Source organism: Mycteria americana, chromosome 1 (assembly GCF_035582795.1).
Source record: "Mycteria americana isolate JAX WOST 10 ecotype Jacksonville Zoo and Gardens chromosome 1, USCA_MyAme_1.0, whole genome shotgun sequence".
In the NCBI taxonomy this organism is placed as follows: Eukaryota; Metazoa; Chordata; class Aves; order Ciconiiformes; family Ciconiidae; genus Mycteria; species Mycteria americana.
In genome coordinates, this window is record NC_134365.1 from 111,542,643 (window position 1) to 111,565,277 (window position 22,635).

The 22,635-nt window shown below is 38.0% G+C and overlaps 1 protein-coding gene across 2 annotated transcripts in view; it reads right to left on the reverse strand.

The window, feature by feature from the left end:
• Positions 1-20,505, reverse strand: part of SAMSN1 (SAM domain, SH3 domain and nuclear localization signals 1) — a 90,535-nt gene extending 70,030 nt beyond the window's left edge. Inside the window, exons 1-5 of one of the 2 annotated variants that reach the window (XM_075491844.1) lie at positions 20,390-20,505; positions 11,513-11,650; positions 5,145-5,185; positions 2,604-2,641; positions 1,039-1,125 (exon numbers count right to left, since the gene is read on the reverse strand). In XM_075491844.1, the coding sequence (XP_075347959.1) occupies positions 1,039-1,125; positions 2,604-2,641; positions 5,145-5,185; positions 11,513-11,650; positions 20,390-20,413 (328 nt within the window). In that variant the 5' untranslated portion in view covers positions 20,414-20,505. Of the gene's footprint in view, positions 1-1,038; positions 1,126-2,603; positions 2,642-5,144; positions 5,186-11,512; positions 11,651-20,389 lie in introns of those variants that run through there. The other variant, XM_075491845.1, reaches the window with a different exon arrangement.
• Positions 20,506-22,635: the final 2,130 nt, after the last annotated feature.

Below are 22,635 nucleotides of genomic sequence, written 5' to 3' on the forward strand. Positions count from 1 at the left end.
ATATACAGGCAAATGCAATAAACATTGAGATTTCAGATCTATTTTCCAAGCATTTAAGAGTTTATCTTCAAGTGATGAAGTGAATGAAACCTAGAGAGAAAGCTGGTTCCCTGTCCTCTGCTTTCTTTGGCGTATGCAGGTAACAGTGGAATCTCCTAACAGTGGATGATATCTAGACCATTTGTACAGGAGATATTAAAAGTTAAGGCAATGGCCATCTTCCCACTTTGTTGGCTTAAGAAGAGAACAAAACACGCACGCACGTTATCTCACATATCTTGGTTTCTGTTTCTGCCGAACCTTGTCTGGTTTGGTCTGATTAGGCAGCTATAATGGATCTGCTTTGACTTTAAAAAGTACAAATACAAATTCCATTCCTGGAAGCAATAATAAGCAGATTATCAAAGCATTTTAATTTTTTAACAGTCCAGTTTATATTTAAATAGACAAAGTGACTGCTCACCTGTTATTCCTCATAGTTATTTTAATGAATTTATACTGGTCAGCTCTTAAACAGTGTCACTAGCAACTTCCCATGTATTAGCTGTAAGGTTGTTTCAATAAAGTTGGTCAAAACAGGTTTAAAAAGCGACTTGGACAAAACAGTTGCCTACAAAATTTTACCAACTCTCTTTTTCACCTGTCACAAGAGGGTTGTTTTCCTGGGAAAAGTTACTGTTTCCCTGTTGGATACCTGGAGCAGCGTAAAGTATACAGTGAACATAGATTCCTACTATGGCTCATATTACAGGCGGCAAGCCCTATACAACACGACTATGGCGATTTACTGTAGTGGAAGTCTTCTTTGGCCTGTGGACTACAGAGTGAATTGGTCACAGAGTGTGTTCTTAGCTTCCCAGTTTTAAGGTAAGCTTTATTTTAACTACTTTTTTTTCCCCTTGAGGACAAGATAAATCTCAAAAGGACTTGACAAATTATTTAGCTAGATTATTGGTGAAAAATGAGAAATTTTCCTAGGTGCCCTTTAAAATACTTTGTGGAAAATGCAAAATCAGCTGAAATATGTTTAGCAATTACCTTCAAGCTGACAGTGCCTTCTGATGTACGAATCATTCTCCTGCTTCCTGGAACCCTGCCAAAGTGTGCCATTCACGTTTTTCCTGTCTAAAGTAAAAGCACAGAGAGCAGTCACCTGAATTCATAGCAAACCTGTGAAATAACAGGAAAGTCTATAAAAATAGCATCAGAATGCAAATCAAACAAGCTTGCAGAACACTGTAGCATCTGCTCAAAGACGGAAATGAATTGATGATTTCTCAATACAGGAAATTTGATGGAAGGATGGTATTTATTGTGGGCAGACTTCAAGTTTTATCATCTTTTGCTGCAGTCTAATACCTCATTTAACACTGTTAAAACATGATCACAATGATTGTTATCTTAACCCTGGTTTTAAGACCTAGGAGCCTACAGAACATCTGTGCCTTTATTTTGCTTCCAGGAATTGTACAAATATTATTTAATTTTACAGTTAACCAGCTAGTGTGTTAGCAAGAAATAACATTAAAGATGCCCACATCTGTCACACACGCTCCAAGGCTAGTACTGTCTCAGCTTGAATGGGACAACTAGGTTGGCTTTGAGAACAAGATGGCCATTCTCCTGTCCCCTCAGTGAACTTCAAAGTGGTCATGCTTCACAGCATATTGATAACTATTAAGTTCTTGTGCTTTCTGGTTTTTGTTTTGTTTTGGTTTTTTTTTAATTTTGTTTTGGTTTTTTTAATGTTGGGTTTCACTCTGGCTATATCAGAAAATTTTCTTTATGAAAGCACTTGTCGATTCTGTCAAGTGCTGGGAATTCATTACAGCCTGGATGCTGTAGACCAAATGATACTGCTCTGCATCAGTCTTCCCAGTGCAGGGCTACAGAATGAAGTCTTAACATAGGGGAACTTTCAGCTATCTGAGACACATTGTCATGAAATATAGCTGCATCGTTACAGGCAGATATAATAACCTTTTTACTCAGTAAGGGCTAGATACAACAACTAAACCCAAACTCCAAAGAATAAATAATAGAATGTTAACAGGAAGCTCTCACTGAAAACACTAGGAATTTTTACTTTTTAAGAAACTGATTATTATTTCCTACAGAGGATTTACAAAATAGAATCCATTGAATCACAAGTGTGGATAATAATATGCAGTGTCAGGATGGGCTGACACCCCCCCCCCCCCCCCGCCAATTTCTTCTTTGATGAACTTGTTTGTGAAAGCTGAAGCAAAATATTTTAACATGGGAAAGGGCAAGGACCAGAATTTGATTAGATCCGAGATATTTCAATATTTATTGAAATGATTAAAAGAAACACCGGACATGCTGAATATTTCTCATGCTGTCCCATAATAGGTTCTTTAAATCTCAGTTTGGTTTCTATGTTTAACTAGTTTGTTTTCAATATCTACCTACAAATGTGTCTGTGGAAAGTGGGGAGGGGGAGGAATATATTGATAGCTTAACTGTATTTTTTCCTTTCTTTTGCATTTGCTCCAACAGCTGTAAAGCAAATCAGACCCTTAATTAAAGTTGGCTCTGTGAGATTAGCAAGTATATAGTAAATGATTTAAGCAGTTACTAACCAAATGCTTCATTTTCAGACATGGACTTCTGGATGGATCTAAAAGAATTAAAAGAATTTACCATTAGCTGAAAGTCAGAATGAAAAACGAAAGCACATTTAATCAAATATGGATATTTTCAACCTAATTCTTCAAAGCAGGGCACAGGGATTTAGCTGTGCAATTCCCACTGGCTTTAATTGGAGTTACTTGGCTTTTCTCATTCACCCAATCATCTACTACATGCCACACAAAGCTCTGAAAGTTTCTGGGTTTTCATTCTATAAAATTATGTTGTTGACATTTCTTTTTGGAATGAAGAATTCGTGACTGAATCAGGGAGCCCATCAGGAAAAAAATAAAAGATAATTTTCTTTGGACATGGTCTGAAGTGTCCTACAACTTTTAGAAATTAGTTTCTGAAGTTTGGTGACATAATAATGGATTGAACCAAAGAGCTACATATGAACATACCATCCCCACGACCTTGAGTGACATTTAATTGCCCAAATAAACCTTGAGCTTTTTGCACATTTACATCAAAGAATAGTCCTAACTCATGCTTCCATCTGTGGTCAGTGGTATATAGATGATGACTTAAAGAATATACTAACTTTACAGAAGAAAAAGAAATCTTTGAATTAACAAAGATTTACCCTGTGAATTTATTTGTTTCACTTTATCCATAAAAAACCCCAATGGATAGTAATTTATGAGCTAGAGGATGAAGACAGAAGATTATACTAAATAAGACCAGAGACTCTCTAATCTGTGACAATCATCAGCAGAAGAGAAAGAGCACAAAAATTGAGATCCATCTCCCAACTACAGGCACGTAGGTGCTGAAGGGTTTCCTAAGCAAGAAAGTGCAACTGAACTATTGGGTTTTTTAAGGAACTGGTCCGTAAGCACTAGTTCCTTTTGAAACCACTTGAATTTTTTTGCTTCCAGAGTTCCACAATTTAATTCTTACTGTCTAAACAAGGCTTACTTCTTTTTATTTTATTTCTGCTACTCTATTTCATTTGGTGCTTCCTCGTTGCCTCCTCATAAGAAAAAGACAATGATAATTCCTCATTCACTTTCTCTATATCTACAGAAAAGGCCAATGTGAAGATTTGTGCATTATCAGTGGGGGCATCATGCCAAGATAGTGATGGCTGGACACTCACAATGAAATAATTATTATTACAAAATCTTTTCATATTTTCATCCAGCTTACTCATTTTTTATATTGATTAGTCAAATGATCTCGACAACCCTTCTAAATTCTGATAATTCATATAGAATAGGATTAGTTTCAGAATAGAATAGTTTTATTTGCATTGTGAGATTTGACATTGTAGCTATAGACTACTATTTCAATTCCTGGGGCAGACTTAGTTCTGATCTAAGCAGGAGACTCTTAGGCAGCTAGGTGATTGCATCATCTTTGGTAGGGCTTAGTAGGGTAAACCTTGGGTAAGGCCTACACAGTAGTTTGGCTTCCTTAAAAGTGTTAAAGAATGATGAGAAAACCATGAATAATAGAGTTATGTCCATACTTTAATTAATGCAATTTTGTGAACATTTTCACAGGGCCCTGGCTGGTCACAGATAACTGAGATCTCACAGCTCTGAGTGCATACATCTCTGTGTTTGCAGTTGGTAAGTTATTACTGTTTTTATCAGATGACTAGAAATAGATTAAAACTGTTACTTAAGACAAAGGAGCTCTTTATTTTCTTTGAAATCTTTCTCTATTTTGAAATTTCTCAACAATAGACAGATAACATTGATGTTCTGAATTTAGTGGAGCCCCACCTAAAAATAAAAATAAAAATAAAAATAAAAATAAAAATAAAAATAAAAATAAAAATAAAAATAAAAATAAAAATAAAAAGTCCAGGGATTTTCATGTCTGTCACAGCCAGACAGATAAGATCTGTCTCTGTCATTCCATTAGGCAGGATTTCAGATTTCATCTGAAGGGGACCACTTCAGTAATGCAATAGCCTTCAACCAGAAGCCAAAAAAGAATTTTCATAATAAATTCCTCTGCTTACTAACATGTATTAATCATTAGCCCAAACCGTATCATTGTGTCTTAACGAATGGATGCAAAGCATGCTGCTGTCACAAATAAACTTGATAAAATACAGACTGACCTGCTTTATTTGAATCATTTTGCAAACTAATTTTTTACTTGGATTAAAAACACAAACAAAAAACTCTTCAGGAGATTATCAGGTCAATGGTGCAAACATGCTATAAAATAGGTTACCACTTCAGTCTTTCAGAAAAGTAGACATATGGTTAAACCAAGCCCAGATTAACTGCATTTGATTTTAGCTGTCCTGGTTCTGATATTTTGGAAGAAATCTTTATGTATATGAAAAAAATCATGGCAAAAGAGCTTTAATAATGCATTACAAGCTTGTTATTTGCTTTCCGACTGCAACATTAATACATGTACTCTATGAGAATTAAAGCAACATTGGCAAACATTAATAAAACAACAAGGATAAAAGGTACAGACAAATATAGTGACACTGTGTAGACCTCGAACTGGTCTCAACTTACTTTCTTTTTTTGGTCACTGTGTTCTCAAAGTCAGGAAATTCCTTTTAAAAAGATAGAGAAAAAGAGTCTATGAAAATCAAAAATGTTTAATCCAAATATTTTCCTCACTGGAAAGACACTGAATGAGGTACTTTTGATGTGTGTTTTTAATATCCACTGACATTTCCAGTCTTTCTTTTTCCAACAGCTGTAGCTGTGGAGGACACAATGCAGCAGAGAATAGATGTAGCTAAGTGTCTGATTTTAGGAGGCTTCGATATCCTTGGCTCCCAAGAAGTTAACAACTGTAATACCCCTGAAAAACCAGAGAACAAGACTCTTACCCCAAGAATGAATATCATATTTCTTCCATAGTATGATTCTTTTGAATTTTATGAGGATAAAATACCCACACATTACAATAGGATGTGGCTTTCTGAGGGACACAAAGGACACAGACTCTGTAACCCCATTACATGCAGAGGAACGTGGAAGAGACCGGGAAACTGCAAGTAAAATTGAAAGTTGTGCAAGTCGGCCTGGCAAAGCTCTGAGGGGCACCAAATCAGAATTAAGCACCGGCCTGGAGGCAAGATCACACAGCCCCAAGGGCCCAGATGATATGTACCCTGACAAGATGTGGGAAGGAAGAGAAGAGTTACGTGGGTGTTGAAAGAGTGAACAAAAGGGTGCCTCGCTCTGCAAGTGATGCCAAAACATCTCGCTGCATCTTTGCTGGCGCAGTTACCCCGGGACTTGAAGTTAATTTTAACTTTAAGAAAACCTGAGGATGTCATGCTAGGACAGAAGAGATCTCTGATCCCTATACTATTTTGATATCTCCTGAGACAGAATATCAAAGCACTGTATCACTTTCATATCTATTTCTTCCAGCTTGGAAAGCAGAAACTGGGATTAAAATGTCCATGATGAATGCCACTTCAATCTGCTGTGCAACAAGAGACATTAAAAAAAAATATAACCATTCATTATTTTATAAATATGAAAACTTCAGTATATGGACCTATTTCTCATATTCTTATGTTTAATTTATTTCCTTCGTGTAATACTATCTACATCTGCATGGCTCTGACCACAGTAATTTAAAAATGTCATCCAGGTTGCATGATGAAAAGCCAAAACGTGTACTACATAAAACGATATAAGTGCATAATTGGACATTTTATATTTTTCCCCTCCTCTTGGTAAAACCCATCATAGATTTTTTTTTTTAAGCTTCTTCAGGAGAATGCATTAAGAAAAGGCTGTTTTACTGCACTGAGGTTATTTTAGCTGAGTGCAGGAGGTCCTGTTAACACCTGGACATTTGTGAATGCTAATAATTGTATACGGTTTCCACAAAATTTTATTTTGCATGTGTAGATTTGTTCACAGATGATGTGTGCAGATCAAAAGAGTATACAGAATTTATCATCTGCTTTGAAATACTGCAAGCAATGTGAGATAAATTTCTTGCTGAAAAGAAATTCAGCATTTTAGTCTTGGGACAAATCTTTTCCATGGCTCTAAAGAAATGACTAGATGAGGTGCACAGGCACACAAAGAAGTTGAAAAATGTTGAAAAAGTGATTTTAAGGCTCTTTTAAAAGGGTAGTGTCAACATCTCATTAAAAAAAATCCAATATTTTATTTCAAAGAGGCTTCTTAAAGGAAGCATTATGCATGGAGGTCAGAGATCAAAGGATATTGTAAATTAGAATCGGTATATGATCCAGGGAAAAAATTGGAGACAGGGCCTTCTCTAAACCTCAGTATGGCCGTATACCTGGAAGGACTATTAATTCATATCTTCACATGCCAAACACCTGGTATGAAACATAAAATTGTAGGTTTAATCTTTTGCTCCATGATTTGAAACCAATGCTTCAGCATCAGTTTCTTACAATCCAGCAAAAGATGCATCTATGGCATTACATCATACATTGAGGTGATACTGATGTGAGTTCACTGGATATCATGGGATGCAGTGCCACAATGAAATATGACAGTGGGTTTAAATGGCCATTTAAAAATATGGCACCTTTTATTCAACACACCTCTTCCTGCTATGTCTAAATCAGCTGGCTAAATTGGGGTACAAGAATAAATTACTCTTTTTTTTAAGTATCTTTTCAGTACTTGACTGAGTTTAAAATTGTATGTAACTTTAATTTGAAACTAGAAATTAAGCATTTTTAAAAACATATTTTGTCTTAGCATGAAAATTAAGGTTCATCTGGACTCCACTCTCCACATTTTCTGAAGTGCATAATTACCTTGTTTACGGAACCTTTCCTTCCCTATCCCAAATATGAACAATCTGTTTCCTAAAAACAAACTGCACATGTAGAAACTCAGCATTATGAAATTATTAATAAAGTCCTTTTCTCCCTGCTTTTATCTAATAACTCTGAATTAAAGAAGTGAATGAGTCCCTCTGGTGTTTCCAAGCTGGCTGAGAAAGCTAGAGCTCCTGTGTCTGTTAAGACAGGAGTCTGTTAAGACTTGCAAACAGTGAAATGATCGTTTCAGATAACTAGCCCTCTTCTTCCCTCACTGGAATCAAATGCCAATTATAATACTGCATATATAAAGCAGGTATCATGACTGATTGTGATTTTCCTGGCAACAACTCAGAAAGACTGATAAATTATTTGGCACTTTTCTGATATACACGGTAGTCGATCATATCATGGTCTGCAGTTGAAAAATATGTGGATCTCATGACATTTGGTGATTGCAATCTGACAGAAAAGATAGGAAAATAGTTTTAATACTGAAGACCCTTTTCTTCAGAAGCTTAAGACAGCTCATGAGGTAGAAGACTGTAACACCAAGCTACAAGAGGCAGAAATTCAGTTTCCCAGTTAATAGCATAGTTAAGGCAAAGAGGACCCACATGATTCATTACTGTTGGCTACCAACTGTTTCTGAGGGAGATCCAATTCAGCTTTGCTATGTATAAGGTTCAAAAACAATCCGAAAATCTGGTTTTGTTCTTTCTGTCTGAGAATATTACTGAAGCTGAGCAAGAGGCAAAGTAACCAAAAAGTTAACAGGCCAATTCCCCCTAAAATCAAAAGGCAAGTGTGTATAACAGGCACAAGACAGTACCATACGAACCCGGAGTGGGAACATCCCAGGCAAAACATTTTGTGTACTAAACAGGTCTTCTAAGTTATCTGGAGGAGAAGAACAGCATACATGAAAGAGAGATTATTCTTCATCCAGGATGTGTCATTTGGGCAGATATTTGGCCAGGAGAAAAATAATCACGGTTCAAAAAGGTGCCCAAAGAGTATGTTCACTGAATTATGTCCTGCACAGCTTCAGTGACCACAGTACCCTATATGTCCCACGTCTCCAGAGGAATGTCATAGCCCAGCTATGATTAGGACAAATCACAACAGACAAGATAACTGCGAGAAAATAACTACCTTGCTGCAGTATAAGGAAAAATTTCCTCTAGCAGTAGGCTTCCTTTTTTGAGTTGAGGGGAGCAGACCTTGAATGCCTGCCCTGTTGATTTCCAAAGTTGTATAGAAAAAAGGAAGGGGGCAAAGCTTCCTAAGGAGGAAATGTGCCGTGCCAGGCTGCTCCACCCTGAGGAGATTTAACAGCTCTGTGGAATCTGCATGGCCATGGTTCAGCCGACCATTTAAACATACACTTGAGCCCATACCTACTTAGCAGTGCACTTAAGTATGTGCATTACTGAATAATGATAGATGGCTGAATCAGGGCCTGAGGGAGCCAATAATGTTCTGAATTTATCATGCTATGGGGGCCGCCCTGCAGCCTGGAACCAAGTGACGGAATTAAAAATGGGAGAGAAGTACAAATGGGTTCAGTTAATAAGCTTAACGGCTTCATCCAAGGTGTAGGTCTAATAACTCACATGCTAGAAATAGCAGATAAGATTACACATGGTCCTTTGGCCTTAGCGACATTTTTCCATAGGTCTTACTGCTGACACGTCATCACTAATCTTGTTTTCCATTTCTAGAGAGCACTTTATAAATAATCATGTTGATTCTACAGCCAGCACAGTGACACAGCATCCAGCCGTTATTTTTAGTTAAGTGCTGAGCTGAATATTCTCTCAAAACAGAACAAAATAAAACCCACAGCCAGTCTTAGGAAGCTTCTTCTTAATATGCTGTGAGCCAACAGTTTGCTTACCCATTTAGCATTGCTTTTATTGATGATGAAGTTTAAATTTAGTGATGAATAAATGTGCCATCACTGAAATATCCCCTTTTGGAAAACAGAAATGTATGATAAGAGTTAACAGAAACCAAAGTGCTGAATTCTTCTGTTCACTGCTGTATATGTATCTTCATGGACTATGCAGTGCCATCCCACAAAAACAGCACAAAGCAATGTGAAAAATGTTTTGCTACAATTTGTTCAGATTAATGTACAGGATTTTCTAATCCTATACTAGTAGTAAATCTGCTTCTCTAGGCTGGCTCAATAAAAATAAAGTTCTGTATTGGATAGGTTGATTACTTTTATTTAGCAAAAAAATTTATGAAGCCTAACTCTATACTAATATAATGAAGAGTCTGAAGTAATGCTGCCAAATCAGAAAACAGAACAAAACAAGAAAAAGCAAGAAACAAAAAGCCTGATGTAAACGATCACTGCAGTTTTAATTCTTAGTCTTACACATTGTGAAAACCATAGCAGAGCACAGTGCTATGGATGTGTCTTTACCATACCTTGACAAGATAAAGGATAATTTCTAGTAGTTATCTATTGCAAAGTATATTAGGATGTCATATGCCACATGCTGGGTACAAACCACAAAACAAATCTGCTTTTAATTTTCATTTTACTTTCTCTAAATAATGTTCCTAGCAGATAAACATCTATTGGACAGGGAAATACTAGTGTAGTTGTCATCAACTATTAAGTTGGTTTGTAGTCAGAGCAAAGGGGAAAAAGACTGAATGGATGCAGGAGCTGAACTATAAAGTCCACCTTTGTTAGTAGAATGGCATGTTTCAATACGGTTGTGTACCACAGCCCTAGCCAAATAGCTAGAGCTTCACACAACTGAAATACTGCAAGCATGCTAGGATCAGGTTACAGCCATATTTCAGAACCATGATTAAACACACTTAGCTGGAACAGTGTAGAGGTGGCTCATTCTTATGGTAACAAGGTCACAACCTGATAATGGGGAGAAACCTGTCACACAGGAGAGCATCTCACACCTACTGTAGTAAGATTATAATGTAGGCACATTTGAGAGCCCAGGCTTATAGATCTGTGCTGATGCTATGAGGAATCGTCTTGAGATCTCTGCACTGCTACGCTCTCAAAACCAGGACCATTATATAAAGCACCAAGGTGATTATCTGGAAGAGAGAGACATGCACAGAGTGAGATGGTTGCAGCGGAAGGGTCTGAGAAGAACAAGTTATTTCCATTCCTCTAGGAATTCAACAAGTGCATGCCACAATTCCCCAGCCATTCTCCGATCCCACCAGCTCCAGCACCCTTCTCCACACAAGTCCTGTGTGCAAACCTGTTTTGTGATATTGTAAACACCATAGGCCCAGCAGTCTCACAGGTACACGGTACCTAACCCAGAGTGCATATGGGTAAAGCCTGGCATAATTTCTGAAGGGATGACAGTCTCTCTTCTTTGAATAATGAAGATCCTGTTTTCTCTTTATTCCTTCACCAGACTGCATCATATGTTGCTATAGATAGAGATAGTAATTATAAATGAAGGAGCATTGTAAAGCAGAGAACAGAGATTATGAAATGAAAAAGATTATGAAATTTAATATACTATGTTAAAGTATTTGTCAAAGCCTCAATGATATATTATACCAATAACATACCAATAATAAAGGATTAAGTAGAGTAACATTATTTACGAAGAAAAAAACCCAGAAGACAACCTCCTTCACATGTTTGCCTAATGAGGTCTTGTAAAATGTAAAGGTTATTCCAGAGGCCATCAGTTACAAAATTCATGCAACTCACACTTTGGAAATGCATTTTTTTGTTAATAAGAAGGACAACCAAAGACACCAGTGGTATATCCTATAGAGACAAACTCTACTAATATCTGTACCCAGCATTTTCATATGCTATTACTTGCAAAGAGAAATTCCCTCATACAGTGAAGCTGCACTAATCTCACTTTGCTGCTAGCTGTATAGAAACTCATGACCTGTTTTTCAAGTGTGCTTGTTAAGACTGGACAGAAATCAGGTCATTGGCTACAGAGATGAGATTTGAACAGTGGCTCTAAAGAGCTTAAATAGTTCAAACTGGCAGTTAAGCCAGCTGAACACACACATGCCCGCATACAGAGTAATAGTTTTTTGCAAAATACTTTGCATACTTTGCAATTAAAATTTACTTACCAAAGACATAGACCTATCAGGTGCTCCACAGTTCACATGCATGCTCACTGGAGTGCTAGCCCGGCTGTCAACAGGAGTTGTATCCTTGGGTTCTTGATGTTCTGGGACAGGCTCGTACAAGCTGTCCATTGAGCCCTCCTAAAATACATTTAAACAGATTTTCAAAGATGAACACTTGTAAACACATTCAAATAATAGTAATTAAAAAACCAAGCAGTTTCTGTGATTTACAAAATAGAGAGTGATTTTCCTCCCCTGTCTTTCAAAATACTTTATTTAGTTCTTTCTCTAAAAAAGCATATAGAAATTGATTATAGTAAGTACCCAAATGCTGGAGTTCACAGTACCACGGCTTAGATTCCACAGATTGGCAGGCGTAAAGCTGAGGGTACAGCAAAAATGAACATTATCTGTTCAAAAGGAATAAAATCAGGTATATATCTCCACCTGAACACTACATGAAAATTCCTGTGAAAACTATGAAAACTATAAAGCATGAAAATTTCTATATAAACTATAAAAATCTTTTATAGTTAGTACTTCTACTTCATGGGAAAAAAATTAATTTGATGCAGAAAGGTAACCCTATTCCTTAAATTCCTTAAATTGTTTCCGTATAGGAAACAATTCTGCCAGCTCCCAGAATTTGAGAGTCATGATTTAGGCCCCAAAAATTATGAGAATGGCTAGAATTAAAAATAAATTCCTTTTGCATTCAAATTTTTGACATCTATTTTGTAATGCAGGTGTAAGGGTTCTTTTTCTCCAACCACCAAGAATATAAACGTTTTAACAGAAACTAAGATTTTCACATTTATCCCACAACTCCAAGAGCCAGGATTACATATACACACCACCATTCCATAATTCAAGAGTTAAATGAAAGCAGATGGCAAAACTAAAGACACTCTAACTAATGAAGGATTTTAGATGTTGCCACTTTGATCTGCACTGAATATTTTCCCAATGAATTTTGATTACTGATTTTAACCGCATTAATTAAGGAATAAATCAAATTTATAGCAGTGTGACTTACAGCACAGCAACACCATTGAAATTAACATGGTATATTATAATTTAAAAGCATTTGTTCCTCTAGTACAGAAGATAAACACAGATGTATATTTGAAGTTATATTGTTAATACATAAAGCTTTACAGGCAATGTTATTGACTGATGAAACAGCAGTTCAAAGACATGACTTATTTTTGCAACCACAATGTTTATCTATGGATCTTTATTTGTTTCGGTCTACTAGAGTCTTGATAAGCCAAGATAAATGTTGCGGGAGAAATATTACAAGTTAAACCTCTTGAAAATACTGAAGTTATATACTGGAGTTTCTTCTAGGAACTAATGAGTTAACGCTTCCTGGGAAAGTAGTGCATGGCTTACGAAGCACAGTACGCATGGCTTGTGCTCCTAACAGCCAACTGAGCCTGGGTTTTGACAGCAACTGCGTTTATTCATAAGAACAGGGGGGGGTTTCTTACTGTAACTATGTTGCCATGTAGCAATGATGGTTCGGGCTCCCAGTCTGAAGTTGTGGATTGAGCATTTCTAGACAAAAATGATGAGTTTAAAACCTTGTTACACACTTCCAGGATCTGCAATGTAAAATGTAGCCACATACTTCTCCCTCAGTAGAGTACAGGACTTTGGTGAAGAGAGTATTTAATTAAGAGACAGAAGCATAAAAGAGAGCTCATGTGAAAGAGAGAGCATGAGAGAGAGAAAAAGAGAAGGAAAACAGAAGGCGAGGAAGAGTGAAAGGAGAGAGAGAGGGGAGAGGAAGAGGGTAGGAAAAGAGAGAAAAAGAAGACAGAAAGAGAGAAAGAAAAATATGTAAAGGAGAGAAGGGAGGAAAAGAGCAAGAATGAGAGAGAGGAAAGAGATGGGGAGAGAGAAGAAGGGCGAGACGAGAGAGAAAGGGAGAAAGAGCATAAGGAGGAGCATGTGAGAATGAGTGCTCAAGAACGGGAAAGAGGGAGAGCATGAGAAAGCTCAAACAAGAAAGAGAGAAAGCTCCTGTGAGAAAGATGGAGCGCAAGGGTGCAAGAAAAGGCAGATGTGTAAGAAAAAGCAAGTATGTGGAAAAAGAGCAAGTGCATGTGAAAGAGTGAGGGCGTGAGGAGTAGGAAGTGCATGAAAAATAACAAGGGCATGAGAAAGAGGACACATGCAAGAAGTGGAGCACATGAGAAAGCACGAGTGCACACAAGAAAGAACACAAGAAAAAGTGAGTGCACAAGGAAGAGGAAGCACACAGAAGAGAGAGCGGGTGAAAAAGAGAAGGAAAGAGATGAGATAGGAAGGAAGAGAGAGAGCATGCATGACAGCAAGTGAGAGAAACCGTGAGAGAGAGTGAATGAGAGTGAGAGAGGGCAAGAAAGAGCACATGAGAAAGAGATATCAAATGAGAAAGAGAAAGTTCACCCGGGGAAGAGTGAGCATAAGGGCACAGGAAAGGGTGTGAGTGCATGAGGAAGCACGTGAGCGTGTGAGATGGAGAGTGAGTGCATGGGAAATAGCAAGTGCTTGTGAGGAAGAGCCAGGGAATGAGAAAGAGGGAGGGCGTGAGAAAGAGGGAGGGCACCGGAAAGAGTGAGGGCACGGAAAGGAGCAAGGATGCGAGAAAGGGAGGGCACTCAAGAAAGAGAATGCACAGAAAGAGTGTGAGCATGGACAAGAAAGTGAGCAAGAGAGCAAAGGCATGAGAAAGAGTGAGTGCATGCGCGCAAGAGTGTGTGAGAAAGACCACACAAGGAAGAGGAAAATAGTGCGTAAGAAAGAGAATGTGTGGAAAGGTGTGAGAAAGAGATGGCATGAGAAGAAAGTGAGCATGAGGGTGTAGGAAAGAGCGAGTGCACGGTTGCAGGAAAGGCCACAAGGTTGCAAGAAAGAGTGCAAGGTTGTGAGAAAGAAAGTGAAGGTTCAACAAAGAGACCAGGCATGAGAAAGAAAGCGAGGGTGTGAGAAAAGGAGTGGGCATGAGAAAGAGCATACCAATATCCAGAAAGAGTAAGTGTGCAAGGAAGAGTCAGCATGGATGAGAAAAGAGTGTGAGCATGACAGAAAGAGAGGGAAAGAGAGAGAAGGTTAGAGAGAAGGAGCAAGAAAGCAAGAAAGAGCAAAGCTAAATAAAGCAAGAAAGAGTGAGAGAGAAATCAGGAAGGTGAGATCGAGAGAGAGAAAGAGCATGTGAGAAAGAGTGCTAAAGAACAGGGGAGAAAAAGAGTGCATGAGAAAGATCAAAGGAGAAAGAAAGCCCACGTGAGAAACAGTGAGTGTGAGGGCATGGGAAGGGGTGGGCACAAGAAAGGAAGGTACAAGGGTGGGATAAAGCACATAAACATGTGAGAACTTGGTTGCATGAGAAACAGCAAGCATGTGCGAGGAAGAATGAGGGTGCGAGAAAGAAGGAGGGCACAAAAGAAGCAAGGCCACAAGAAAGGGGGAGCACTCCAGAAAGAGAATGCACAAGAACTAAAGAGGGAGACAACACAAGAAGGAGACAGAGGGTGTGGAGAAGGCGGGGGGGAGAGATGTGGTGAGAAAGCAAACATGAGGGTGTGAAAAGGATCAAGCACAAGCTTGTGAGAAAGGGTGTGAGGGCACAAGAAAGAGAGTGAGAAAAATCAAGGGCATGAGAAAAGGAGATGGCATGAGAAAGTATGCCTGCATGCAAGAAAGAGTGAGCATGTGAGAAAGAAAGTGCACACGAGAGAGAGGACGAGAAAGCAAAGACAAGTGAAAGAGAGACGGAGCACACATGAGAGGGAATGCTCACAAAAAAGAGAACGCTTATGTGAGAAAGAGCTGCTGTGCATGAGGGCACAGGAAAGGGTGGGTGCAAGAAAGGACAGGGTTGAGGGCACGAGAGCATGAGAGCACAAGACAGCAAGCACACAAGAAAGAGTGAGAACACAAGAAAGGCAAGAGCATGAGAAGTTGCTTCCTTTTTTTAATTTTTTTTTTAAGTTAGGTCTACTTTTATACCAAAAAATGCGATGTCAGTAAAGTTTTCCATTTCACACATCAACCCTTTTAGCAGCACTCAGCACACCAAACATCACAGAGCAATATGAGAGATAAGAGAAGAAAACATTAACTTAATTCTGGAGTAGTTAGTACTTTTCCTTTCTCCTACATGGGATGAGAAAGCCTTTTGAAGCCCTACGCATCAGGATTTTTATGGGAAAAAAAGATCCTAGTTCAGATCTAGAAGAAAATAATTGTTTTTTGCTCTTTTCTTTGCATGATATCATTATCATGGCATGCAGAGACTAGATAGATCATAAGCTGGAGAGAGGTGCATTTAGTAATGCAGTTAGGTCATTCTCCAGCTCAGTGTTTCAATGTGAGCTCCTGTGTATGGTGGGATGATGGCAATCCAGCTAAAACGAACAAGGAGTATATGAAGATGATTATATGGGAAGCACTACAAAGCTCAACCACTCAGATCTCTTCTACTAACACTACACTTTAGAGGATGGTCTTTCCACATTCAGGTAATTCTTCTTTGTTAAAACGTATTTTTAAGTCAAATCCATTTCTAAGTAACATCACATCGCAATAGCCATAGCAGCATTAGCATCTTTCTATTTACTCTATGGTTTCTTTAACATATGGAGGCTCCATCTAGTTAATAATTTATCTATTACATCACTTTTATTAATACTTATTTTCTCTGCATCTTGCACTGTAGAAACATTAGGTTTTAGTGCCAAAGGCTGTTTCAGTTTATAACATTAGGTGTAATATATTTTACATTGTGCTGACAGCACATCTTTAAACCAACTATCAAAATAAAGTATATAACTAGTTCAATGCTACTGAAAATCACTAAGACGATTAGACTTTCACTCGGTACTTAACTTTACGTTATACTAGCAAAAGTGGTAGTTAGCAAGTTACCGTATGGAAGAGAAATAGACAAATGCAAGGGATTTTATTGGGCTTAAACCCTAAGATCAGTGCTCAACTTGAATAACTGACCTGAGCTACCCTGTGATTAGGAGTGTTGTATCCTTTCTCTACTGCCCTTCTTATACAGGTTTCTGATATACAGGATGTTGACACCTCTTAAGTATCTGAAATTCTTCCCTGTCTTCATTAGTTCCATTACTAATGCCACTGTCCATGGCCAAAGAAGATAGGATATAGTCTTTAAGTATTGTCTTGTGTAAGGAACTCTTTCATGCCCCTCACGTCCACTTTCTTATGGAAATTTTACTGAAATTCAGTTTTTCTTTGAAACAGAAATACATCTGGCTGTATCTCTCTTAGTAAATTAAATGATGGACAAGAATGAACCAGTACTGTAACGCAATCGTCTGCACTGGTACCCCTGCTAGAACAGTCCCTGGCCCACACTCGTCTTATGTCAACTAACAGACATTCAAACAACTCTTTGGCACAGTTGTTAAAACACCATCAAAACTATACTTGACAGGCAGGTTGCATGCAGCTACCTTGTTTTGGAGGGTTTGCTAGAACAGACACAGGTGCTTGTGTGCTGATGAGGCTCAATGCCTGGACACGTTCCTGGACGTGTGTACTTTATTAATTGGAGCACCTGTAAAGAAATAACTGAAAAGCCTGTTATTTGGGCTAAATGTACAACCTTGGTCAAAGATGGTCCCATATAAGGAGACACTTCTGTTGCTTCCTGCACAAAATGCTACCAAACCCGTAAGAGTATACCCTGTCAGAAAAGAGAATAACTCAGCACAGGATTAACTGGTAGTGTTCCAGGTGAATTGGTGCTAACCCCAGTGCATATATCTTGGATATTGGAGAGTTGATTCAGGAAAATAATGTAAGGAAAAAATTCTACCTTAACTAGGGACTTGACAATTCAAGAATATCTTTTCTTTCTCAGATTTGTAGTATGCTGTCATTTTTTTAGGCAGAGTATCAAAATAGATGGTTTGGCAACATAATTTCTTGCAATTCATCCAGAAGCAGTGCTTGATTTTCGCACCTCTCTGTATATTGCCCATAATACAAACAGTATTGTTCTGATTTAATTGTCTGACATGCTAAGCACCATAAGGTGGAAAAGACACTGCAAATTCAGGGTCTAAGGTTGACCTTTAACATGATAGGTCTACAAAAGAAGGGACATTTATGCTTCTGATCATTTTGTAAATGGAAAAAGGACACAAAGTTTTGAAGGCAAATCTAATTTGTCTGCAGATCCTTTGAGACCAAGGCAATGAGTCTGATGCAAAATTAATCAGTTGAGAAACCAAATCATTCTGAAGTCAACTCAGGACACACGGTACTGCTGGGGAAACACCCCATGCTGGAGCAGTCATACCAGGAGATCAAAGGGCTCCCAGGTGGCAACAGATTGGAATAATTTCTGTCTGCCTCCCTGGGAAGGGCAGAGACCAGTCCAGGCTCCAAAGCCCTTATAACCATCTTTTGGTTCTTGAGTGTGTCTTCAGCCCCCACGTCACCACTTGCTGGACTGGCCCATAACACTGTGTCTCTCATGCTAAAAATATGTCTCAGTTTTATGGACAGGTATGAGCAAACCCACAGACAGTCAAATCCAACAGCATAAACTGATGTTCCTTTAACTACCATAGTAGTTCCACCACTTTGGATTAGCCAGAAGTCTGGTTCTACTGTTTTTAAACAGAATATTCTTGTCATTCCCTCAGGTTGTAGCTTACTTCAACGACTATACTCTGTAGGGTAGAAAACTATTGTCTGAGCTATAAAACAATCTATTTTAAAAATATATGCATATGTACACACACACATACACACAAGCACACACTTGTTGCAGTCTGAAGTCTTGTCAATCAGTCTACGTGAGGAAAATACTTCCGTAAGAATACTATTTTTTTCAAAAGCTCTTTTTGTTCTGTCTGCCAATAGCCTAAACTTCTCTTCCGTGGTTTCAGGTTTAGCAGTTACTCCAGATGTTCACTTGATGTAAATCAGCAGTGATTTCTATTCATCAGTGGCTATTTGCATCCACTAAGGAACTGGCTCCTCTAGTGTCTTCAAAAGATGTCTTTAAAGCCTAATTATTTTGTTGCTGTGCGTTATTTCTGACTTGCTTCTCCTGAAGGGAAAAATACCCTCATATTGATGCTTCAACCACTTTGTTGCCAGCCTTTTCACAGTCACAGGCTGACAGAGTAAAAGTAGCTAGTGTACATACTTGGATCACCAGCTCATTTCCAAGCTAGACAATCTGATTACAGAAAGCAACTGCACTGTGTCGCATGCATAGGGAGGACTGCACAAGGCCCTGAGTTTTATGAAATACATTAGTGACCTATGAATTATCTTTAGATCTTGATAACTTGCGAGATATTTTGCCAAGTGCTCAAAAAATTACCACAGCGGACAGAATGGCTCCCATGGAAAGCTTGTAAAGAACGGAGGTTATCTTCTTAGCAGCAATCTTTAAACAGAACTAATTATTTCATTACAGAAACTATCATGGCACTAGCTTTCACTTGTCTGAGCCATCCTTTATTACTGCAGTCATTATCTCTCTCTCAGAAATTCCACTTGCTGCACACCCGGTTTAATAGAGAAACTGCAACTTGACCTACTCTCACCCACACAATCTACTTCACATTTTGTCTAAATGCTGATTTCTCAACTGATACAAGGCTCAACACCTTTTTAAAAAGTGAACTACATAGAAAGCAAGAAGCTGCCCCAATGGAACAATAAAATATTGATACAACAGTTCTGTCCCACAGAACTGCAGAAATGAGTATTTTCAAGCTGTTAGAGTTTGTACCACAAAGCCATTGTCAACTTTGAACAAATACACAGGTATTCACGTTAAACTATGACCAAAAGTGTCATTGAATTCCCAGGGAATTATTTTTTATGAATGACTCTTGTCACAGAATCCTAAAATACCACTGCATTTTACTTTAAGTACTCCAAAACAGCTTTTAATCCTTATGATCTGGAGAACACCAGTACTCTGCACTAAGACAGCATTAGCAATCAGGAACAACAGTTTACAAAAAGCGGGTCCCCTATTTGAATTTGTGTCAGTGCAGTTTGAATATTGATTTTTATTGTTCTTTCTAAGCGTATGAGGAAGATATACTAAACATCTGGACAAAAGATGAAAAATGGGCAAACAGATCTACTGTGCTGTGTAAATACAGCAAATGTACTCGTCTAATTACCACTACTAATACTGAGCATTGGTTTTGGCAGACAGTTAAACTTTGAAAACAGAAACAGTTTCTGTGGATTTCCTTTCCTGATTTACCTGTTCATTCTGACCAGTTGTCTCGGGGCAGGGAAAGAGAGGGAAAAAAAAAGAGAAAGTGAAAAAAAAAAAAGAATCGGGTCTTAAATCAACTCCTCCATCTGTGAGTACATATTGCCATATGACTGGATTAGCCCTGATGACTATGTATTCATGCTTGGCTAATAGAAAACTAATGCTTGAAAAGTTCTAGCAGTTCTCCCAAACTACTTAAAAAGGAAAACAGATAATACTATCTCAAAAAAACCTAGCTTAAAGCAAATTATAGCATACATATATTTAGCAATTTTAACATACATATGAGACGTTTTACTGTGTTGGGGTCAAATGCCTCATGTTTAAATCTGCATGTTTTTGTAATAGTCACATATAGTGCACAGTACATTTATTACATGCTTTTTGCTTCATCTTATTTTTACTGAATCATATTTTGCTATGTATAATTTCTCATACATAAACTTTTGTCTCTGCTAGAGAGACTCACTGTCGTTACACAACCCTTGCACAGTTTATGATCTAACACCTGGATTTTTTTCCACCCAAACACAGCCACCAGTTCAGTTTATCAACTCAGCAACCCACTAAATAAAGCCACGTGTGTGTACACTTACCAGAGAAAAACAGAAAAGATTCATGTTGGTATTGAGATCCACTCCAGCACCCCAAAATTCTGCTCCACAAACTCCCGCCGCACAATGCAGCTCCTCCTTGCTCTCCCAGCTGTTTGTACATTTCTCCCTGGAGATTACTGCAAGATAAAATCCCTGCAATAATCCACTGGATTCAGAGCCCATTATCAAATGAGACAGGCTTCCCCAGGCCAGTACAAACTGTTTTCTGAATTAAGGAACAATGTTTACCAACAAAACAAAAGCATGGTCTGAATAATTATGATGGACTCGGGAAATGCTCTCTTGCAGGCTGTTGTTTCCATTTAGTCTATCATTTAATAGAAATAAATCTCTTTCTGCCTAAGACCACTGGAACATACAGCTCACTCCAAGGCAAATCTTCTCAGCTTGCTCGGATTATCAAAAGACACACAGAAATTCTTGGAAAACACTGATTTTCTATACAGATGAATTAATTTATAAAATTCAGTAATTATTGTTGAGTACATTTTGAATGGAAGCATCTTACTTAGGGACCTTGGAAAAGAAACCTGTGTGCCACAATCAAATTATTTAAAAAAAACCCCACAAACAAAAAAAAAAGGAAAACCAAATAACCTCACACTCTGGGCCTGTACACTAAAGAATAATTACCAAACTGGTGTCTGACATGTTGACTGCTTGATGACGCAGATTAGGACTAAACCAATTTTGCTATTAGAAAACATGGCAAATCTGGAAATTAGAAAATTGGGAGTATTCAAAGCCGATCTATGGGTTATAATGAAAGGTATTATAGTCTATACGGGCAAGCAGATGAGGCATAAGCAAGTGTAAAGAAAAACAGTAGCCTGTGTCACTAACTGGTATAAATCAGTAAAATTCCATCACCCTTAGTGGAGCAGAACTACAGTCTGAGGAAGAAATAACGATGAAAGCACTGTGAGTCTCAAATTGTTTCAGATTATGAAATACCCCAAATTAGACTGGTTTTGCAATAATGTTGCCTCCCAACCCACAATCAATTTCCCATAGCTCTTATTTGAATGCTACGATATTTGGTTACATGATCAAGCAGCAGTTGGTACCAAAGAGATAAGCTGAAATTCATGACAAATGGAGAGGTAGTGTCATTTTGTGACCAAGACCTTGATTCCCTTTCTTTGGGCCCAGAACTTCATATTTGTAAATGTCAAACATCTCTTTCATTGCTCATATTTCTGACCACAGTTTATTCTAGTCATTTTGCAGTTTGATCCTGCACCCCAGTAAATTTGAAACCTCTATATTTTGGCAGGATAAATACATTTTAACATAAGTTAGTTTCTACCCTGAACAAAACCCAAACAAGGCTCACACAAAGGCGCGTGGACAAACACCAGAGGAGAGATAAGATTCAAGATTTTAAAAGGAAAAGATCTTTAGTTTGCATTTTTCTTATTTACTGTGAAGTGTATAAAAGTCTTTTTTGAAGGCTTCTCCTAGGCCTCCTTTTCAGTTATCATTTCAGGGTGGTTTCACTTATTAGAAAAGTAGGGTTGACTATGAGGAGCTTCATGAAAAATGTTATAGATAAGAAGCCAATTAATGAGAGGCTTCTCATTTACTCCTCCTACAAACTTGAGGAACACTAACAGATTTTGTCAGTTACCACCTAGTGACACTTTCCTAATGTGATTATATAAAAATAGACATCTGAGAGGCCTTGCTTGCCAAAGACGGGCTTGCATTTGCTTTGTGGCTCACTTGCTAGTTTCCTTGTGAGGGGGGAAGTTCTTATCCTTCCTGTGCCTTAGGTTCTCCAGCTGGAAAAACTGAAATAACAGCACAAACCTCATGTGCAAAGTACTATGAAAGTAATGATCAAAAGTGCCCTGTCCCAGCTATGGAGAATTTTTTTTTTTTTTAATGCCTATTTACAGTAATAGCTATCTGGAAAACTCCAGAAAGACTGAGGAACTAGTAAAATAAAAAGATATAATAAGTAACCAACACCTAAGTAACTCAGGGGAATGCGTTTTTTATTCAGACTGATTTAATCTCTTGATTTTGGATTATGCCTTTTGAGGGGGTTTTGCTATGCATATTTACTCTGAAACCTTTAGGAGGAAGTTTCTTAATTTTACACCACAGATCCTCAAGGTAAGAGTAGCTAAGAAAGCACAGATCTTATACTGAGCTATTCAGTTTTCATTTTGCTTATATTCATAGACATGCAGAAAAGAGAATACTTTAAGAAGAAAAAC